Raw genomic sequence first — 18,665 nt, forward strand, 5'->3', positions numbered from 1 at the left:
GCTTCCTGAGAGGTCAAAGTGCAACCTGTTTCACTGCTGACACTTCACTAGTATCACCAGCCTGGAGCTGCTTTCAGCCTTCATGGATTCAAGGAGCTGCTGGAGGTCAGGGTCCATGTTGATCTGACATCATCACACATGCTGTTGTAGCCATCATGACAGTAAAGCTCCTCTACTGGTCTATGGAGGCCATCTGAGTGCAGCACATTCACCTCTGACCTCGTGTCTGCGCTGCAAAATGAGCCCGTCATGTGATTGGCTGATACTACAAGTGGCAGGTTATTTAAGCTGAGATGAACTCAGTTCTTATCCTTCTGTGACTGTCGGCTCAGCACCAGCTTCACTTCCTCTTCAAATGAACTTTTAACACACACACACACACACACACACACACACACACACACACACACACACACACACACACACACACACACACACACACACACACACACACACACACACACACACACACACACACACACGAATAAATACCCAGAGCAGGATGTTTGAACCCACTGAACCTTTATTGATGTTTGGAACCCAAATGACAGTAAAACTCAGGCAATTAACGATCAATGAGATCAATCAGTATTCACACAAACAGCTTTCAGATGCTTTTATTGATCCAAAGAGAAAGAAAAACGGAAAGAGGGCGGGCTCCTCGGTAGACGAGTCCACGACGCCTCCCGCTCAGACGATGCTTACCTTCAACACCTGCGAGGGCCCATCGATAAACCAATCAATCATCAATAATCTATGTACAGGGGTAACAGCTGATTCAATCACTGTAACACCAGAGTTACCAAAAATACTTTAATGTATAAATTAGGTCATGTACAGGTTCACTGAGGCAGCCGCACGGCCGCGAGTCCAAATACAAAAATGTATTCAAGTACAGACGCAGAGGACGAGTCCCTGCAGCTAAAAACCGCCTCCACCTCACAACGCCGCCGCCTCCTCACCTGCCTCCGTCTTCACTTCAGGAGGCTCCCCGCTCTCATTCTGCACCTCCTGTTTCACTGAGGTGGCGGCGGCAGCAGCAGCGGCAGCAACAGCACAGGAAGTGACCTCCTCCTGCTTTTCTTCCGTCTTCACGAAGGCGCCCAGCGGGTGGTCGGTCAGCAGCTTACTGGGCGACGGCGTGACGTCGACATACGACGATGTCTGAGGAGACAAATGAGAGCGGCGCAAAGAAAAACATGTGAGTTTATACCAGAGAAGAAGAAAGAGGAGGAAGGAGGAGGTGAGGGAGGAGGTGAGGGAGGAGGTGAGACTTACGTTCTTATAATCCTCGAAGCAGGAGGGGTGGAAGTTCTGTGGAGGGAAAACAAACAGCTGGTCACTCGCTTTGTTCTTATTGGTCATCTTACTGATTAGAAGTGGATGGGTGGAGCCTCGGCACACCTTGTCATCGACCTTGACGGCGTTCTTCAGGAACCAGTCCTCCTCCTCCTCCACCCAGTACGTCTCAAAGGGCTCCTGACAGATCTCACAGCTCTGCAGGGAGGAAGGAAGCATTTTTATTGGGCGAGCCTGTGATGTCACCGACAAGCAGGTTGGCTGTCGATTGGCCGTCCGCCGTACTCACCTCTCCCACCTGGTCCTTGGTGGCTCTCACGATCTGGAACTCCTTCTCCTTGGCAGCCGCCTGGCTCTTCTGCACCTCCTCCTCGTTCTCCTTCTCGAAGAACTGGCTCTTGGCGCGCTCCTCCAGGTCGGCGATCTCCTCGAACTCGATCCAGTCCTGCACGACAAACGTATCGTTACATCAGAGCGCTCCACAGGGAGCTAGGCGCCGCGCCCCATGAGGCGTGTTCGTTCTCACCGTGAGGCTGTAGTACCAGCGGCGGTGCGTGACCTTCTTGCTCGCCACTTTGCCGGCGTGGTTCTGCCTGAAGTGCCAGTCCAGGTGGTCAGCGTACATGTCGGTCTGGGCGGCGGTGAAGCGCATGCTGCACAGGCAGCACTGGTTCCCTGAGTACAGCTTCGTCACCACGCTCTCGTAGCGCCTGCGAGAGGGGCGGGGCAAAGTGAGTCACAGCAGAACAAAGTAACCTCGACGATGAGGACAGGCAAAGACTCACTGTTTCATATCGTCGATGCTGAAGCTGGTGAGGTCCAGCACGTCGTCCTCGCCCTCGCCCTCACCCTCACCCTCCACCTCCTGCTCCTCCTCTTCCTCCTCCTCTGGTGGCGGTGCCGGCAGAGGTACAGAAGACGATTCTGGAAAAAAAAACAAACACATCAAACTCGACTGAAGAAGAAGGTTAAAGGCGACAGAGGGAGGGGCTTCACTGACCGCTGCTGGAGGCGGGCGCGGCGTCGGGCTGCGAGGGTTTGATGATGCCGGTGGAGAGGAGCTTGGACAGCAGGTCGTTCACGTCCACCTGACCGAAGTGGTTCTCCGGAGGGACAACCTGCGGATCTACGCAAATACCAACAACCAGTCACGATTTCTGACCTTAAACTCGAGAGCGTTAAAGCTGACCGACACAAACGCCACGCAAACTTACTCTGCTGTCCGAAAGGCACGGCGGTCTGAGGTAGGAAGGGCTGGGCCATGGCTCCCATCACGCTCACCTGAAAACAGCACAGGTACAAACACTCAGATCATTCCCCAGGAACTCGCCCTGCTCAACAACGTGGCCTCTGCACCAATCAGAGCCACCAGCTCAGAGGATCAACTGCACATCTTCCTGCCATTTCTGCACCTCACTCCTACCTGACACGTTCACTTGTTTGCTCAGCAGCGTCTGCTGCCACCTTCTGGCAGTAGTGGGGCTAATTTAATGATAAATGTCCTGAACCGGCGCAACAGCACGCTCTGTAGCATTAACTCCGCCCTCTGCACAGCCTGATACCTTTAAATGTAGTTTTTTTTTTTTTTTAAATTCTCTTTAAAAAAAGAAAAACAATTAAAAAGGAAAATTAATCATCACAGAGGTCAAAGGTCCAGAAACTTGTGACCATGCAGAACAGTAACACTTGCAGTCCATCTGTGCTGCATGCTGCATGCCTGCTGGGCCTACCCGATTGGCTGTTTTATATGGAAGAACTCCATTCGCTCCAACTGACCTGGAGTAGTTGCAGAAGTTAGCAACATAGGCTGGCTGTGCCTCAGCGATAGATGTAGGTTTTAAAGTTTCATTGTTTCTAAATAAAACTCAGGTGCATGTATCGCATGAGGAGACTCAGGCACTGCGATTATACAGGATTAGCATGCTAGCATGCTGTTAGCAGGCCAATAACGGCTCTTTTAGCTGCGTCTCCATGTATCACATCAACTCTGACTTAACTGATGCCTAAGTGTTTGGTTGCCCCAAACTACAGTCACAGCTGCTCAGCTGTGGGTGGAGCTCCAGTTGCTCTGAATTTGACACTGGACTGAACTGAGGCAGCTCTGATTGAAACCTGTCTGAAACTACCTCTGTTCTTATTGGTCTAGATCCTGTGATGTCCTGTGCGTTGCTTACCGGCTGCTGTAAGCCAACAGCGGGTGCCCCGGGGTTGTAGAAGGGGGCGGGTCCTGGCTGACTGAACGGCTGCACATGGAAGTTTCCGGCTTGCTGCATGTTCTGTTGCGCCGGGAACGCCGCTGGTGCTGCAGGGAACTGAGGATTGATGGGGTCCGGGAAACGCTGGGGGGGCATGGCGAAGTTCTGCTGGGGGGCCATGGGGGTTTCGTACATGGGCGGGCCCATCTGTCTCATGAGGGGCTGCAGGTTGTGTTGGGGTTCGAAGCGCAGGTGGCCCTGCCCGGGGAAGTGCTCGAAGTGCGGGGGGCCTCCCTGATGTGGCACGTCATACCGGGGGCCCGGTTGGCCCGGCCCCTCGAAGTGTCCAGGGCCATCAAACCTCGTGGGGCCCTCGAAGCGTGCTGGCCGCTGCTGGAAGCCCATGGGGGCGGATCCAGGGCCGGGACCCATGTTGTTTAAGTGACGTGGTGCTTCGAAGCGCTGCAGCGGGCCCTCTGAGTGGCTGGGTGCCGGCACCTCAAATCGTGTCTGTAGTGCGACAGGAGCCCCGAACCTGCCGGGCCCCTGAGGGGGGCCCTCAAACCGCCCTATTCGTTCTCCGCCTCTCATCGGGCCATGACTGATGTGTCCGGGACCGTCCACCCTCTCCGCCATTGTGTGATGAGTTGGTCCGGCACCCTCGAACCTGCTGGGGGCTGGGTGGTGAGGCCCCTCACACTGCAGTGAGTCATCGAACCGCCCAGGGCCACCGCCGCCTTCATACCATCCTGGGGCGTGAGGCCTAGAAGAGCCCATATGACCGGGGCCATTGTAGCGTGCAGGGGGGTGTCCCCCGTCGTGAGGTGGTGTGTGTCCGGGTGACCCGCCGTGCTGTCGGACCGAAGATTGCGGCCCTCCACGGGGGAGTGGCGCCTTCAGGATGGATTTGGTTGAAGCATGAGGCGGCGGGGCATCAAGGGGCCCGTCGTCCGAGTGCTCGCTGTTTGGGCTCTCAAAGCGCGCTATCGGGCTCATGTCAGCAGAGTCTTTCTGTAACGGTGATAGCCGTTCGCGCTCGAAGCGTGTCGCCGTGGCGTCCAGGCCAGCTGGGCTCGGGGAGTTCCTGTGGACCACTGTGCCCGAAGGAGGGGGCACCTCCGGCCTGCGGGCGTCAGCAGGTGGGCCGTACCGCCGTGGGACATTGTAGCTGCTCTTTTGCTCCTCGCGGTCGTTATAATGCTGCCGCTCTGTCAGCGGCGAGGTCCACTCTCTCTCATCTGGAAACCACAGAAGAAGAAATGCTGTGAACGCTGCCGCTTCCTGTCAGCTGATAAATTACAGTTTGAGCTTCATCTGTCTGAATGTGAGGGTGACACTACAGAACTGCAGAGGTGGCCGACTACGACTCCCACAATGCCTTGAAAGGCTGGCGGTGAGAGGGAGTGTCTAATTAGCGGTTAGCTGATGATGTAATCGGGGCTCCTGACTGAATGTGTAGGACTCGTTAGAAATGTCTAACCCTGCTGAAGTATCCCTGATCGACACCCTGACACCCCGCCGCTCCAGAACCTGACCTCTGACCTCTCTGTGGATAAAGATGACAGATAACAGGTAACCTTCACGCCACTTGAACACGTGAACGCAGCGCAGCATGGTGGCGGCGTGCACTCACTTGTCTCTCTGTGGTCGGGTCTCTTCGTGAAGCGAAGACCTGGCTTCAGCGCTGGAAACTCTTTGCCGTGGTTGTACTCCTCAACCATGGGGGCGAGCGGCGCCCGATGCTCCTCGCACTCTTTGCTCCGCCTCTCGCCTGAAAAGGGCAGCAGATGTGTTTTTGTTTAAGTAATAAAGCTCTGTTCTCTGGCTAATTTATTGATCATGTGACGCTCACCTGGCCTGTCTCGCGGGCCTCGGTTGTATTTATGTGGCGGCGGATGTCCGCCGCTCTGACCGCCACCCATCTTCTCGCTGTGCCCTGGTTTGTCGGTGATCTCGGGAGTCTCCTCCCCCTCCCACTCCTCTCCGGCAGGTCGGTGATTGACCTGAGTCTTCCTCAGCTTCGACTTGTGCTCGTAGTATGACAGCTCCGCCGGGTCCATGCCTTCGTGGGGGCGGGGCTGAGATGAGGGAGTGCTCAGCAGTGGCGGCTGCTTCTTGACGGGGAAGTCTGATTCGTCCCAGCTGTCTTTGCGCAGCTGGATCTCCTCCTGATACTGGTACAGCTGTTTGATCTGGTGAGCCATATTGAGGAACTCCTCGCGGGAGATCTCGCCACTCTCCATGCGCTTGCTCGCCTGCAGACATGTCATAGTCACATGATATTTAGTGACATGGTAACCCCCCCCCACTGATCATAACAAGTGGAAAACCAGTGAAACAGCTTTATCCTGCATGTGAGCGGGTCAGTGAACGTACCCTCCTCAGCAGGTCCTTCTTGGAGGCGGAGTTCAGGACATCGGGGATCTGCAGGTTGGCGTCGACGCTGAGCCGGTGCTTCGGGGTTCGGGGGGTGCTGGGGCGGTTTGGCGTGCTGTACGGTTTGTGTCTCTGAGGCGTGGGCTTGGCGTGCACGTCGCCCGACAGCTTCATGCTGAGGAGGAAAACGATTTGCGTTTTTTAAAGTTTTAAAACTTTTGAATAATATTTCTGATGCGTTTGATGAACTCACTGTTTACTCTCCTCCCAGCCGCTCCTCCAGCGGTGAGGGGCGTCCTTCATCTCCTTGCAGCCTCCGTCGTGGCTGCGTGGCGAGTGAGAGTCTCTGGTCTCGGAGTGGCGTTCCTCCCCGGGTCTCTTGGACCTTCTGCTCTCAGATTGGCTTTTGGGGGTGGGACGGTCCTCCCGACCGGGCTTGCTGTGCAGCAGGTCGAGCCTCCGTGGTTTTCCAGCTTTGTGCAAAGGTGATGGCGAGGACGAGCTGCTGCGGGCTCTGCCCTTTGGCGAGCGTCTGTCCTTCCTCTTTGGGGAGCCGGCGGGGGATCGCGACCTAGACCGCGAGCGAGTGCGCTTCCTTGCATGCGTTCTGGCGTTGCCAGCGGTCTTATCAGCAGCCTTGTCACGCTCGTGTTTGGCGACCGAACCATTCACCAGTTTGCCTTTGAACCTCTGAGGCTCCGCCCCCCGTGCAGCATCCTCCCGCTCCTCATCACCACATCGCTTCTTCTCCTTCTGCTCACCGTCCTTGCCCTCGCCCACCTTGTCCTGCGTGCGTTTCCTCAGCCGCGGGTCTTTCTTCGTGCCGCTCTGAAGCGCTGCCTCCGCTGCTTTGGTTTTACTCGGCCCACTCTTCGCCATTGGAGACGGCGATTTGGATTTGGGTTTCTCCTGTGGAGCGTCTTTCTTCTGCATCCTGGCTTTCTCCAAAGCGAGAGTGTGACTTCCTGTGGTGGGTGGAGTCTCTCTTTTTGTTGTGGCAGGCTGGTCTTTAGGTAGGGGGCCAGTGGGCGGGCGGTTCAGCCGGGGGTCTCTGACGGACGACTTTGAATCGCTCTGAGGGGGTACCCAGGGTCGGACCACGGGAGCGGGTTGGCTGATGAGCTTGGGCGCCGGGCTCATTGCTGATGAAGTGGAGATCGCCGTCGCTGCTGGTAATGTGAAGCCGCTGACCTGTAACCATGTGACAGAGCTGCCTGTTAAATATGTGCAAGTTTCTACACAACAAACCTGACAGCAGATAAACTCCGCTTTAAGGTGTCGCAGATAAATACAGGAAAGTAAAACCAGTACAAAACAAAAACAACAAGTCCTAACACACGGGAAAAGACCCGAGGAAACAGCGTTAACGACAAAAACCCTGAAAACCATAAATGTCACACCCGAGCCTCGACTCTCACGGCCCTGGGACTAGGGCTGAACGATATATCGCATTTGCGATAATATCGCGACATGATCAAGTGCAATTTTCTAACCGCAAAGGCTGCGATTATAAGGCTGTCCAAATTACTACCATATCCCAGAATTCATAGCGCGGCCCAGCCAAACTCCAGTTTCCAGCAATGGCGGCCGCTACTAAGTTTTAAAATTACTCATACTAATCTTTCTGGGTCACAAAATAAACTTTTAACATATTTTCAGGCGAGAAAGTAGTTGTGTAAACATCAAATATCTGCTCGGTTTATCAAGATATCCCATATTTGCAAAAGTGCTTCGACGTTTTCAGAGGCGTCTGCTACCCACCAGCTCGACAGCTAGCCGGGAGCTCGAGGGTTACTGATGCGGCCGAGAGCGGCACAACTCCCGGCACATCATTTTCAGATCACCGCGGAGTTTCGCTGCTCGGGTTAAACGTAATATATAAGTCACTTAGACAACCTAAAAATGTTATTGTTGGGCTTTTTTCAGTGTTTTGTTTGTTCGTGAGTAAATCGGTTTGGCTGAGATTAAAGTTATTAGATTAGATAAAATAAAACTTTATTAATCCCCCGGGTGGGTTCCTCCTTGGTTTTCACACAGCTGACTAAACGTCAAACAGAAAACTTATTAAACAGAAGTATGAGACAGTCGAGAATTTACACCAGTGTCTGGTTATATTTTAGATAGCAAGAAGCAGACGGCCGAGTTTATTAAACTCCACCGAGACAGCGGTGACGCTAATCAGAACTAGACCGTCCAATTTCACGCCTTTAAACTTTAAAGGCGTGTTTGTGTGTGTGTTTATACAATTGCTATTATGTTTGCACTTTATGTGTAATGTTACTGACTGCAGAGATCAGTAAGATGTGTGTATTTTTTATTTATTAGTTTTATTTATTTAATATTATTTTTTAATTGAATGACTGTCTAGTAGTTCATAGATGTCGAAAAACTGAGTGTGGTAAAGCCACTGATTTTGTTTATGTATATTTCTGCAATCTGCACATTGTACTGACTTTCATTTTAATGTTTACACCAGGGTTCCTTGTCAGCACTTTATGCTCAGATGTTTGTAAGCTAAAAATAAACTATTGTGTATGTTCAAATATACTGTTGTGATTGAAGAAGTTAAATAAAAATGTCAGTCATCAATTCATGCATCACCTCATGTCATCATAACAGAGGTCTGTCTTCCAGGAAAGAACAGTTTAAAATTAATGTAATATAGTATTGGCCATACTATAAGATGTATTGCTTGTCTTTGTTTAATAATACAGAAGACAAAGACCTTAAAAAATAATCGCATCGCAATCGCAATATTGGGGCAAAAAAAATCGCAATTAGATTATTTTCCATAATCGTTCAGCCCTACCTGGGACCGCTGCTCTAAACCTTCGGACAAGTGACAGGTGAGCTTTGAGCCAAAACAAAAGATTTAAGACTCTGCTGCTTCTTCCTGTCGTTTTTACCCTTTAAATGGGAACTAGCAGCGTCCCAGTTCAGATCAAACTGGTTTGTAGTTTGATCTGAACTGGAGCTGAAGGCTTTAACACATTCGGGGTGTTTCAGGGTTTTTAAAGCAGTGAATGGCCATGACAGCGCTCAGATAATGTTCTGGTTTTAGCTTAAGTCTGAACCCCTGGATTGTGATGCGGACACGTGATTGGCTAACAGTGATGTTACAGCCCCAGGTGGTCGTACCAGCTGAGCTTTGGTCTGCTCCAGCTCCAGTTCGATCTTCTTCTGCTGGAGCTCCAGGAGCTGCTTCTGTTTGGCCAGCAGCTGCTGCCGGATTAGCTGCTCCTGTGTCAGGCTGGACTGACTGATGGCGGCAGGGACCGGCTGAGGGGCAGGTGGGGCCGTGGCCGGTGGCTGGGCCGGGGTTGGCCTGGGAGAGGATGAAGACTCCTCAGGCTGAAAGACGGAGAGAAAGATAACTTCGGTTTAGAACTCAAGTTCAGCTCCACAAAATCCCATCGCTCAATGTGGATGATGCTGTGTGTGGTCAGAGACCAGGGAGGGTCACTGGGGTCCAACCCTGGAGCCTGACCCGGACACAGGTAAGGAGCACGTGGATGTGACACTTGACCCGGTCATATTTATGGAAAACCTCTTTAAAAACATTTCCAGTGATCAAACTAACCAAACCTGCATGCAGCCACCTGACAGTGGTTAACACTGGTTTGAACCAGTTTATCAGGTTCACTCTGCATGGATGTCCTGACAGGTTAACCCAGTCTGACACCAGTCAACAGTTTAATAAAAGCATGACGTCTGCTCACTTTAGTTGGTTAAAAATTGTCAAATTCTGTCATTTGAGCCAAACAAACCAATTTCTGCTCCCAGCTTCATTTTTCTACTTTATCTGACGTGAGCTCGACAGCAGATCTGAAAGCAGCTTCACAACGTAACCAAGCACAACCGAAACCTCAGATCAGGCACAAAAACTCAACGAGAGCAAAAGTAAAAAAACAAAATAGTAAGTATTAAACACAGAGTTCTGCCGGGTCTCCTTTATTCTCCTCAGCACATCTTTATTTGAAGATATTACAGCAGAAAAACTAAAAACAAAAACCTCCCACGCTGAAGCTCTCTGGACCTTTTAAAGACTCTTAATAGGAAACATTGTTTGTGGTAGTTACTGTAACAATAACTTATTTACATGTGAACAATCCTCAGGGGTGTACCTGCACGTTTCACTACATCTTATCGACATTTCAAGGGCACAGACACATTTATTGAGAAGCCCGACGAGGACCTCAGGAACAAACCTCTGCGCCGGGGCAACCTCGGGCTGCCCGAGGCTCACGCCCCCGCTCGTACACACCTGTTTGAGGAACTTGGGGTTGACGTGGATGCTGGAGTTGGGGGTGGGCGGCGGCAGCTTGATGGGCCACGCTGGGTCCACAGAGTTGACCTTCACGTCAAGCGCGTACAGCTTCTTGGGCGGGAACACGTCGTCCCAGGTGGAGCGCAGCTTGAACAGGGACTTTCTAGTGTTTTCGTCCACCTACAAACAGAGGACAGCGCTTGGTCCACAGCCACCAACAAAAAGCAGACATCACACTGTGCACAGCTGTTAGTCCACTTCAAAACATCAGCTAAAGTCCTAAAGCCTCCCTCCAGCTTTCATTAGCAGTACGTTACGCAGTAAGACAGGAGCAGAGTGCAGGAGACTACACAGAAGAAAGCAAGCAACAGGACAAACAGGAGGGAGTGCGAGGGCTGCTAACATGTCACTGCTTAAATCTTAACAAGGCCAAACGGCAGCAAAGAGAACTGTACCTTTTCAAAGACACATATAAATGAAGGGATTAGGTTTTTAGCAAACACTGCAAGGTATTCTCCTCCAACATTCTTCACTATGGAATCCACTAAGTACAAAACTGGAAGCTTCTCGCTGGATGGGGCCTGGAGCAATAAGAGAACTCGACAAGTTTAGAAAACAAACAGGGGTTAAAAGCAACATTTCAGAATAAAAGCTCACAGTACACCTGCCCCGCCCCTCAGCACCCAAAAACGTGGAAAAAGTTCAAAAGGTCAAGAACTGCAGGAAAACATCTCAGTCCCAGTCAGTCCGTGCGCTGCTGCGTCTTCACAGGAGAAAAAGGAAAAGTCATCTTCCCGAGTCCACTCAGCGTCTGCCGAGTTACAAAATGAGTCCGTGGCGCCGCCAGGCTTCAGTCCAGGAGCCGTTTACCTCCAAAGAGCGTTTGTAACCTTCCACCGCTCTTTGTACGTTTACCCAGAAGGCTCGTCTTCGAGGTGACTCCACCCCCAGTGAGCTTTATTCCCCCTCACACCTCCACTTTGACCCCCGACATCTTTAATCCCCCCCCCCCCTCCCTCAGTGTGTGCAGTAAATGAAACCAGAGTCATGCCAAGAAATTACACTGGGAAATAAAAAATGACAAAAAGCACATTTCACATTTTTTATTATAAACATTTTAACCATTCAAATCACATTTTTCAAGAATTCAAGATTCACTCGAGAATTAAATCAAGTGTCATGGACCAGAAGCTGAGTGTAACGTGATGGCGGGCGGAGGGGGTGTTGAAGACGCCCCGTTAATCAATGACCCGACACTGATAACACACAACAGATCAGACTGAAACCATTCAGAGACACTGATGTGGTCTGAGCTCAGCAGGACTACAGATGGTCAAAATCCACCAAAAACTCGAGCCGCTAATCCTCAGTCAGATCAATGTGACGAGCTTCACGCTGATTGAAAGCTCAAGTGCTGCAGAGGGAAGTTTGACTGTTTACCAAAGCTTTGTTCAACACGTGCACACCTCAGACTTCTAAAGGAGAACTGTGACACCATCAGCACAGCAGTTATTTATTCATTTACAGACATCAGCGGGCGACACTTCAACACGTCAGGCACTTCTATGAAATCTGTCCTTGGTTTAAAGTCAAACTGCTGAACCTGATGTGAGGAGTTTAGGCCAATTCAAGGTTTTTACTGTTTCTTTATTTAACAAAGTTTAGACCACTTCAGAGCATTAGCCTGAGACCAGCAGGGCACAAACTGAGACATCACCCGGAGTTCAGTAGAGCTACTGTCCGACTGAGGCCAGAAATAACAGCGCGGTGATTTCCCCTGTTCAGGAAAGTGACTCAGATTTACTTCCCCAGCTCTATGTGGCCTCATCCTTTGTGTTAATAACCCAGAGAAACAAGACTTTCAAAAAACATCCATTTTGTGAATTTAGTATTTTTTAATTTTAAGAAATAATCATCAGCCTGAACTTTAATCTAGGTTTTAAAGCAGCCTCGTGCAGATTTCGGCCCTTCCCACGTGTCAGAAAGTATTCTGTCGCTGCAGTTGTTTAAATAAAGTTGGTTTAAACAAACTACTATGGCAACAAGCTGAACCAAAGTTAACGTCCCGCTAAAGTGCCGCCTTCTTTTCTACTCACGTCTACTGACGTTTACTCCACATTAAAGAGGAAAACGCAGAGCGAACGGTAAAGACGGACTGATTTAAGGTGGGCTGATTTAAGGTGGATTTCAACTCCAGACCACATCGAGTACCTACAGCGAGTCTGCAGAGAAATGGCGTGCTGCTGAGTACAATAAAGAATAAATGGTCGGTTGACTTTAATACACACAGTTGTTCAAGAGTTGGCTGAATGCGGAGCTAGCAGAACAAACAGCTGGATGTTTTCAGAGACCGTTACCGCGGCCGACCTCGTCGCCATGTTCGGCTAGCAGCTAACTACATACATCGACAGCAAACATCTCAGTGTGAAAGTATTCTATATTCATAAAAACCTTGCTTATTTGTGCTTCAATAATTTCCACGATATCCTTGGCGAAGTTGATGTTTTCCTCGGCCAGGATGGTCAGCATGTTGATGTGCGGCTTGCTGTTAAACGTCAGGTCTTCGAGGGAGGACTGGTACTCCCGGCAGGCGTCTTCCCTCGCCGCGCTGTCGTCCATCTTTGAGCTGAGACACTCGGCCAAACCTAAGCGAGTCTTACCGAAACCATAACCACTGATCAGCAGGCAGTCCATGAACTCATACGGCTAACTGTTCGTCCCGGACTTGTTGAGAAATCACGCCGGTTCGGGGGTATATTTCAGCCGTCTTCTGTCGCAGTTCAGTGCCCTTTCAACGACCACAAGAAAATGGCGACTGTAACTGAAGGAAGTCTACGTCACGTTGAGGTTTTTATAACAGTCGTGATGTCAGTGCAGTGTCATTGGCTGGTTTCAGCCCGCCTTAACCTGGGTTTTCTTTGCGATTAGTTGGGGGAAATAACGGCCACACAAATGAGCCAATCAGAGTGGAGTACCGTCAATCCCGATTACATAACGAAAAATGATTGCAACAGCTCTTACTCAACGACCAGGCCGCAGCACTACTCGCAAATAAACACGTTACTCATTAGAAACTATGTTCGCATATCGTAACACCAATAAATAAATATATATAGATATGTATATTTAAAAACTAAATTTAATCAATTCAAACAATTTTAATTCTACATTTTGATCGAACTGTGTCTTTGTAAAAGTCTTAAAAAGTGTGTGCCATCCCTCATAAACATGGGAACTACGTACAGACAAGTACATCAGGAGAAAACAGAGTTTACACAATTATAACAAACTTATAAGTCAACGTCACCAGTTTGAACTGGGAGCAGCTCTGTGTGTAATGCCTGCAGGAATAGACAGGTTATTTGTTATATGCAGACGCAGCACTGGTTCGTCTCTGCAGTTAGGAATCATTCAAGCATGAAAAAGTCACCTAAGAGTTAAGAGGCGTAACCAACACCAAAGAGCTACCTCATCAGGCCAGAACGTGTGTTTCACCCAGACGTCCTGTAAGTTTCAATGAGGCGTTGAGAACACATGAAAAGGGAAAGGCTGAGCTGAGGGTTCCCAACTCTCTGAATGCTACTCATGGCCATTGTTCAGCGCTCATGACAGTTTGCATAGTAACGACTATGAAACTGAGCTCACTGTTCAGGCTCATCTGAATCTGCTGAAAAGATCACTGTGGTCTGTCGGCGCCGCAGCCAGAGCGCCGCTGAGCCGGCCTTACCTTAACTTCATCAAATTCAATCATATCAAACATCCTTGAAAGAGTCAAACAGCTAACAGATCATCTGCAGAGGTTTATTTGAAGAGTTTCAGTCAGGTTTCAGAGCTCATCACAGCACAGAAACAGCTTTAGTGAAGGTTACAAATGATCTTCTTATGGCCTCTGACAGTGGACTCATCTCTGTGCTTGTCCTGCTAGACCTCAGTGCAGCGTTTGATACTGTCGACCATAATATCCTATTAGAGCGATTAGAACATGCTGTAGGTGTTACAGGTACTGCACTGCTGGAGATTCCCATGATGCACTGAGTGTTTCTTGGTGTGGTAATACACCTTTCTGCATTTAATCGTTAGTAATTATTAATCTCTGGCTCTCTTCTGCAGCACGTCTTTGTCCCATCGTCCAACTTCTGCCAGAGGTTTTTCCATCCGGCTGTCGCTACAGTGACAGCTCAGGGGTCTTTACCTGACATTATAAAGCACTTTGACACAACTGTGAGCTGAAGTGTTTTCTGCTGGACATTTGTCATTTTAATTTGCAATGTTTTCGTTTTTTCCTGTGAACATGATCCTCTCTGAGGGTCACGTGTTCGATTCGTACACCTGACAGAAGCGTCGCATTTATCCAGGCAGCAGCTCCAACAGCGAGAAACACACACGTCTGCAGACTTTTTAAAATAACTCAACTGTTTAAATTAAGGATTAAAATTTGCATTATGGAGGGGTGTGGCCTCTTTAGCTGACAGGTGGATGGTGACGCACAATTCTGACCTGGAGCCTGATAATATGGCTGCTGAGGTTAATCGCACCAACACGTCTGAGGAAGATGGTTTTATATTTGGCTGTTCCTGAGCATCTGTGTGTCTGCGTCCAGCGCAGAGGCCACGCCTCAATGAGCTCACAACCCCTCCCTGGTTGTTGGAACACCCGCCTGAAAAGCACACCTGTGTTGTGCAGGTATCTGTGGTCAGGGTTACAGGAAGAAGACTCGACACGTGTGGAATAAAACATCAGCCGGTACTTTAATAATGATCTCATCTCAGGAGCAGCAGTGTGGTGTCACCTGCACGTGGACCCAAAGGTTTCATTTAAAAACAACACATCATGTGACGTCACAGGAACAGTCGATGGACTCGCACTCGCACACACATCCGGGTCATCAACAAGGTGTTTAGAAGAAAAAAATAATAATAAAGAGACAAAAAGTAGGAAAATGTCCCACAGCGGACGCCCCAGTCCTGCCAGCGCTAACACCACGCCTACACCACACTCTGGAGGCGGAGTCACTTCACTGTCTGAGCTGCAGTCATACGGGGAAAAGCTGAGGAATGGTGGCGAGCGAGAATGGTGACAAGAAGAGCAGCAGCAGGTGAGCGGAGAGTTTCCCATGATGCTTTGCCACATCCTGACAGAACACCACAGGCAGGAGGAGAGGAGGCCGCGGGAACCAAAGCTTCGCCCTCTGCTCATAATTAGCACCGAACTTCGCAGGACTTCCTCTGAAATGTCCTCAGATCCACAGCCGAGTGAACAAACTCCGGAACGCCGAGGCAGGAAATGACCTCACAACCCGACTGACCCCTCAGTACTGGGCGATACGACTTCAGGGGACGGATCGCTTCCTTTGGCTCTATTCTGCCTCACCTGCAGCAGGTGATTAGAGGCCACGCCCCCAAACAACTGTCACTGATCTGGATGATAAAGTGACAATTTGCAACTTCACCTCGTTCAGACAGGAAGTGAGGAGGGCGCACACTGCAGGAAGTTGAAATTAAAGGTGGGCGGAGCTTCAGGGAGCAGTCGAGGTGGACTGCGGCTCCCTGGAGAAGTTTTATGAAATGTTTCTGTTGATATTTACGAGTCATTATTTCAGGTGTTTTCAAAGGGAGAAGCTCGCCGCCCGGCCCCGTTCCCCAACTCACCCGGGTCGTCGTCCATCAGAGGAAATACTGCTCCGCCCCCTCCTCCTCGTGTGGTTCAGGCGTCGGACTCGTCGCTGCTGTCGCGGCTGATCTCGATCTGCAGCGAGGGCAGGTTGTCCAGCCGACTCTTCTTCATCTTGTGGGTGAGACGCTCCTGCTTCTGTTTGATCATGGCGCCCCACATCCTCTGCAGCGTCGAGTCGTCCTCCTCGTCCCCGCGCCTGTCGTCCTCCTCCTCCTTGTCCCCCTCTCCGTCACCACGCCTCCTCTCGCTTCTACTGCTGCCACCGCCATCCCGGCCCGATGAGGAAGAGGAGAACAGCCCCGCCGAGCGGCCGCTTGACCTGTCGTGACGTCTGGCGGCAGCGTTGCTGCCGTCGTCGTCGCTGGAGCCGAGTCTGCTCCACAGCCCGCCTGCAGACGAGAGAGAGCGTTACAAACGCCACACAGCAAAGAAAGAAGACGACAGAGGTTGGCGTCGCCTCCGTACCCGTCTTCCTGTCTGTGGATGAGTTTGAGCAGTGGCCTCTGCTGTCCTGACTGGCCACGCCCAGTCTGCGATGCACATCTCTGGCTAGGGGAGTGTCTCTCGGGGACAGCGGTGAGGGGGAGCGGCGTCTGTCTGGAGAGTAGCGTCTTTTCCCGAGCCGCTGCCGTACGTCTGCGGAGAGCGTCAGAGTCAGAGGCCCGCCTCACGGCAGCACAGCAAGCACCTGGATTTAAACCGCTCACCTGTCTTCCCGCCGCTGACCACCGGAGGGGGCTGGCTGTGCTGAGAGTGGCCCTGCCGCTTCTCCTCCAGCAGCTGCCGCACGTCCGTCACCTTAGAGGGCGACGAGGCTTTGGTCCTGCTCTGTGATCCCGACGTTCCGATCCTGTTCCTGAACGGTGCGACACAGGCAGAGTTAAACGCAAAGCAAACGTGTGTGAGCGCGGCGGCGAAACATTCCTGCAGGTTTAATGATCAGAGCAGAAGAAAATCTTTCGTGCATTCACTAGCTGTGTCCCACAACCTAGGCTGCATCCTCCTGAGGCCGCATTTGTAGGCCGATTACATCACAGCAACGCGGCGTAGACTCCTCCAAATATATCCCAAAATGCCTCCTCCATTTCCCCGAATTTGAAGGATGGGTCGGGTAGGTCCTTTACTGCAACTAAGTTTTAATATTACTCTTATTATTCTTTCTGGGTCACAAAATAAACTTTTAACATATGTCCAGGCGAGAATGTAGCTGTGCAAACCTCAAATATCTGCTCGGTTTATCAAGACACATATTTGCAAAAGTGCTTCAACGTTTTCGGAGACATCTGTTACCCACCAGCGAGCCGGGGCGAGAACGGCAAACTCCCGGCACATCGTTTTCAGATAAGATAAAGAGACAAAGAAGAAGTTTATTGTCATTGTAGTTATACAACAAAATTTGTTTGGTAGCTCACAGCAGCAATAAAACAAGAAGCAGCACAGTAATAAATAACCGTAGTAAAAGTATAAGATATAAAGTAAAAGGAAGGAACTTAGCACAGTAAATAAAGAAAACATAACAGTATTTACACCAGACACTTTACAGACCACCGCGGTCTTTCGCTACTCAGTTTAAATGTAATATATAAGTTACTTAGACAATGATAGTCGACTAGTCAGCGATTATTTTTGCGATTAGTCACTAATCAGATCATCATCCATACAGCTTATTGCACCAGCAGCATCTGCTCTTATATAACTATCATTAGCTTACAGCTTTAAGCTTTTAAGGTGCTAACTAAAAATAAAGACAAGATGATAGTTTATTAAATGTTAATGACATTTGCAGATTGTTTCGGTGAAGTTTAATAAACTCCTTCTATCTAAAATATAACAGGACACCGGAGTAAATTCTCCAGCATCTCACACTTCTGATAATCAGCTGTCTGCTTGATGTTTATTCAGCTGTGTAAAAACTATAACTTTAATCTCAGACAAACCGATTTACTCAGGAACAAATAAAATACTAAAAAAAGCCAAACGATAACATTTGTAAGTTCTCTAAGTGACTCATATATCATGTTTAACCTGAGTAGCGAAAGACAGCGGTGGGTTTGAAAACAATTTGCCGGGAGTCCGGTGTTCTCACGGCTCTAGTGACCTAGCCCCCGGCTCGCTATCGAGCTAGTGGGTAACAGACGTCTCCGAAAACGTCGGAGCGCTTTTGAAAATATGTGGTGTCCTGATAAACTGAGCAGATATTTGAGGTTTACACAGCTACATTCTCGCCTGAAAATATGTTAAACGTTTATTTTGTGACCCAGAAAGAATAATAAGAGTAACATTAAAACTAACTAGCTGCCGCCATTGTTGGAAACTGAGCTGGGCCGCGCTATGAATTCTGGGACAGAGCTTCTTCTTCTTCTTCTGGGTTTAACGGCAGCTGGCATCCTTGTACATGCAGTGCTGCCATCTTCTGTTTCAGTCCGTTATTACACTCTTAAATCCTGCTACTCATTCCTGCGTCTTTTGTGATCTTACAAAGTTTCAAACGACGCGTCGACTATTAAATCAGTCGTCGACGGTTTTGATAGTCGACGTAATCGTGACTAGTCGACTAATCGTGGCAGCCCTATTAGACAACCTAAAAATGTTATTGTTTGGCTTTTTGTTTTATTTGTTCGTGAGTAAATCGGTTTGGCTCAGATTAAAGTTATTAGATAAAATAAAACTTTATTAATCCCCCGGGTGGTTTTCACACAGCTGAATAAACGTCAAACAGAAAACTGATTAAACAGATGGTCGAGTTTACTCCAGTGTCCTGTTACATTTTAGACAGCAAGGAGCAGACGGACGAGTTTATTAAACTCCACCGAGACAGCGCTGACGCAGATCTGAAGGCGAGACCGTCCAGTTTC

At 49.7% G+C, this 18,665-nt stretch overlaps 2 protein-coding genes across 4 annotated transcripts in view; both read right to left on the reverse strand.

Moving 5' to 3' along the window:
- Positions 1-601: 601 nt before the first annotated feature.
- Positions 602-13,615, reverse strand: pcf11 (PCF11 cleavage and polyadenylation factor subunit). Of its 2 annotated transcripts, XM_086308014.1 has the most exons (18): positions 12,589-13,615; positions 10,593-10,718; positions 10,135-10,317; positions 9,009-9,221; positions 6,124-7,061; positions 5,871-6,045; positions 5,347-5,749; positions 5,128-5,265; positions 4,975-5,040; positions 3,474-4,732; positions 2,514-2,580; positions 2,300-2,425; positions 2,085-2,223; positions 1,826-2,009; positions 1,589-1,744; positions 1,405-1,497; positions 1,279-1,314; positions 602-1,164 (listed from the first exon to the last, which is right to left on the reverse strand). In XM_086308014.1, exons 1-18 carry the CDS (start codon positions 12,829-12,831, stop codon positions 940-942), a joined length of 4,770 nt encoding a protein of 1,589 aa, XP_086164140.1. In that variant the 5' UTR covers positions 12,832-13,615; the 3' UTR covers positions 602-939. The 2 variants fall into 2 exon arrangements, with proteins under 2 accessions (XP_086164140.1, XP_086164141.1); XM_086308015.1 differs by lacking the exon at positions 4,975-5,040 and having other exon boundaries at positions 12,589-13,614.
- A 1,251-nt stretch (positions 13,616-14,866) lies between these two features.
- ncbp3 (nuclear cap binding subunit 3) overlaps positions 14,867-18,665 on the reverse strand; it is an 11,579-nt gene continuing 7,780 nt past the window's right edge. For both annotated transcript variants that reach the window (XM_086308017.1, XM_086308016.1), the window contains exons 11-13: positions 16,518-16,666; positions 16,276-16,446; positions 14,867-16,199 (exon numbers count right to left, since the gene is read on the reverse strand). In XM_086308017.1, coding sequence (XP_086164143.1) covers positions 15,841-16,199; positions 16,276-16,446; positions 16,518-16,666 — 679 coding nt within the window. In that variant the 3' untranslated portion in view covers positions 14,867-15,840. The remainder of the gene's footprint in view (positions 16,200-16,275; positions 16,447-16,517; positions 16,667-18,665) is intronic.

The sequence above is a fragment of the Aulonocara sp. 'chitande type north' Nkhata Bay genome, linkage group LG10 (genome assembly GCF_057382095.1).
Source record: "Aulonocara sp. 'chitande type north' Nkhata Bay isolate Kocher_YH1m ecotype deep benthic linkage group LG10, A_spYH_male_GT1.1, whole genome shotgun sequence".
In the NCBI taxonomy this organism is placed as follows: domain Eukaryota; kingdom Metazoa; phylum Chordata; class Actinopteri; order Cichliformes; family Cichlidae; genus Aulonocara; species Aulonocara sp. 'chitande type north' Nkhata Bay.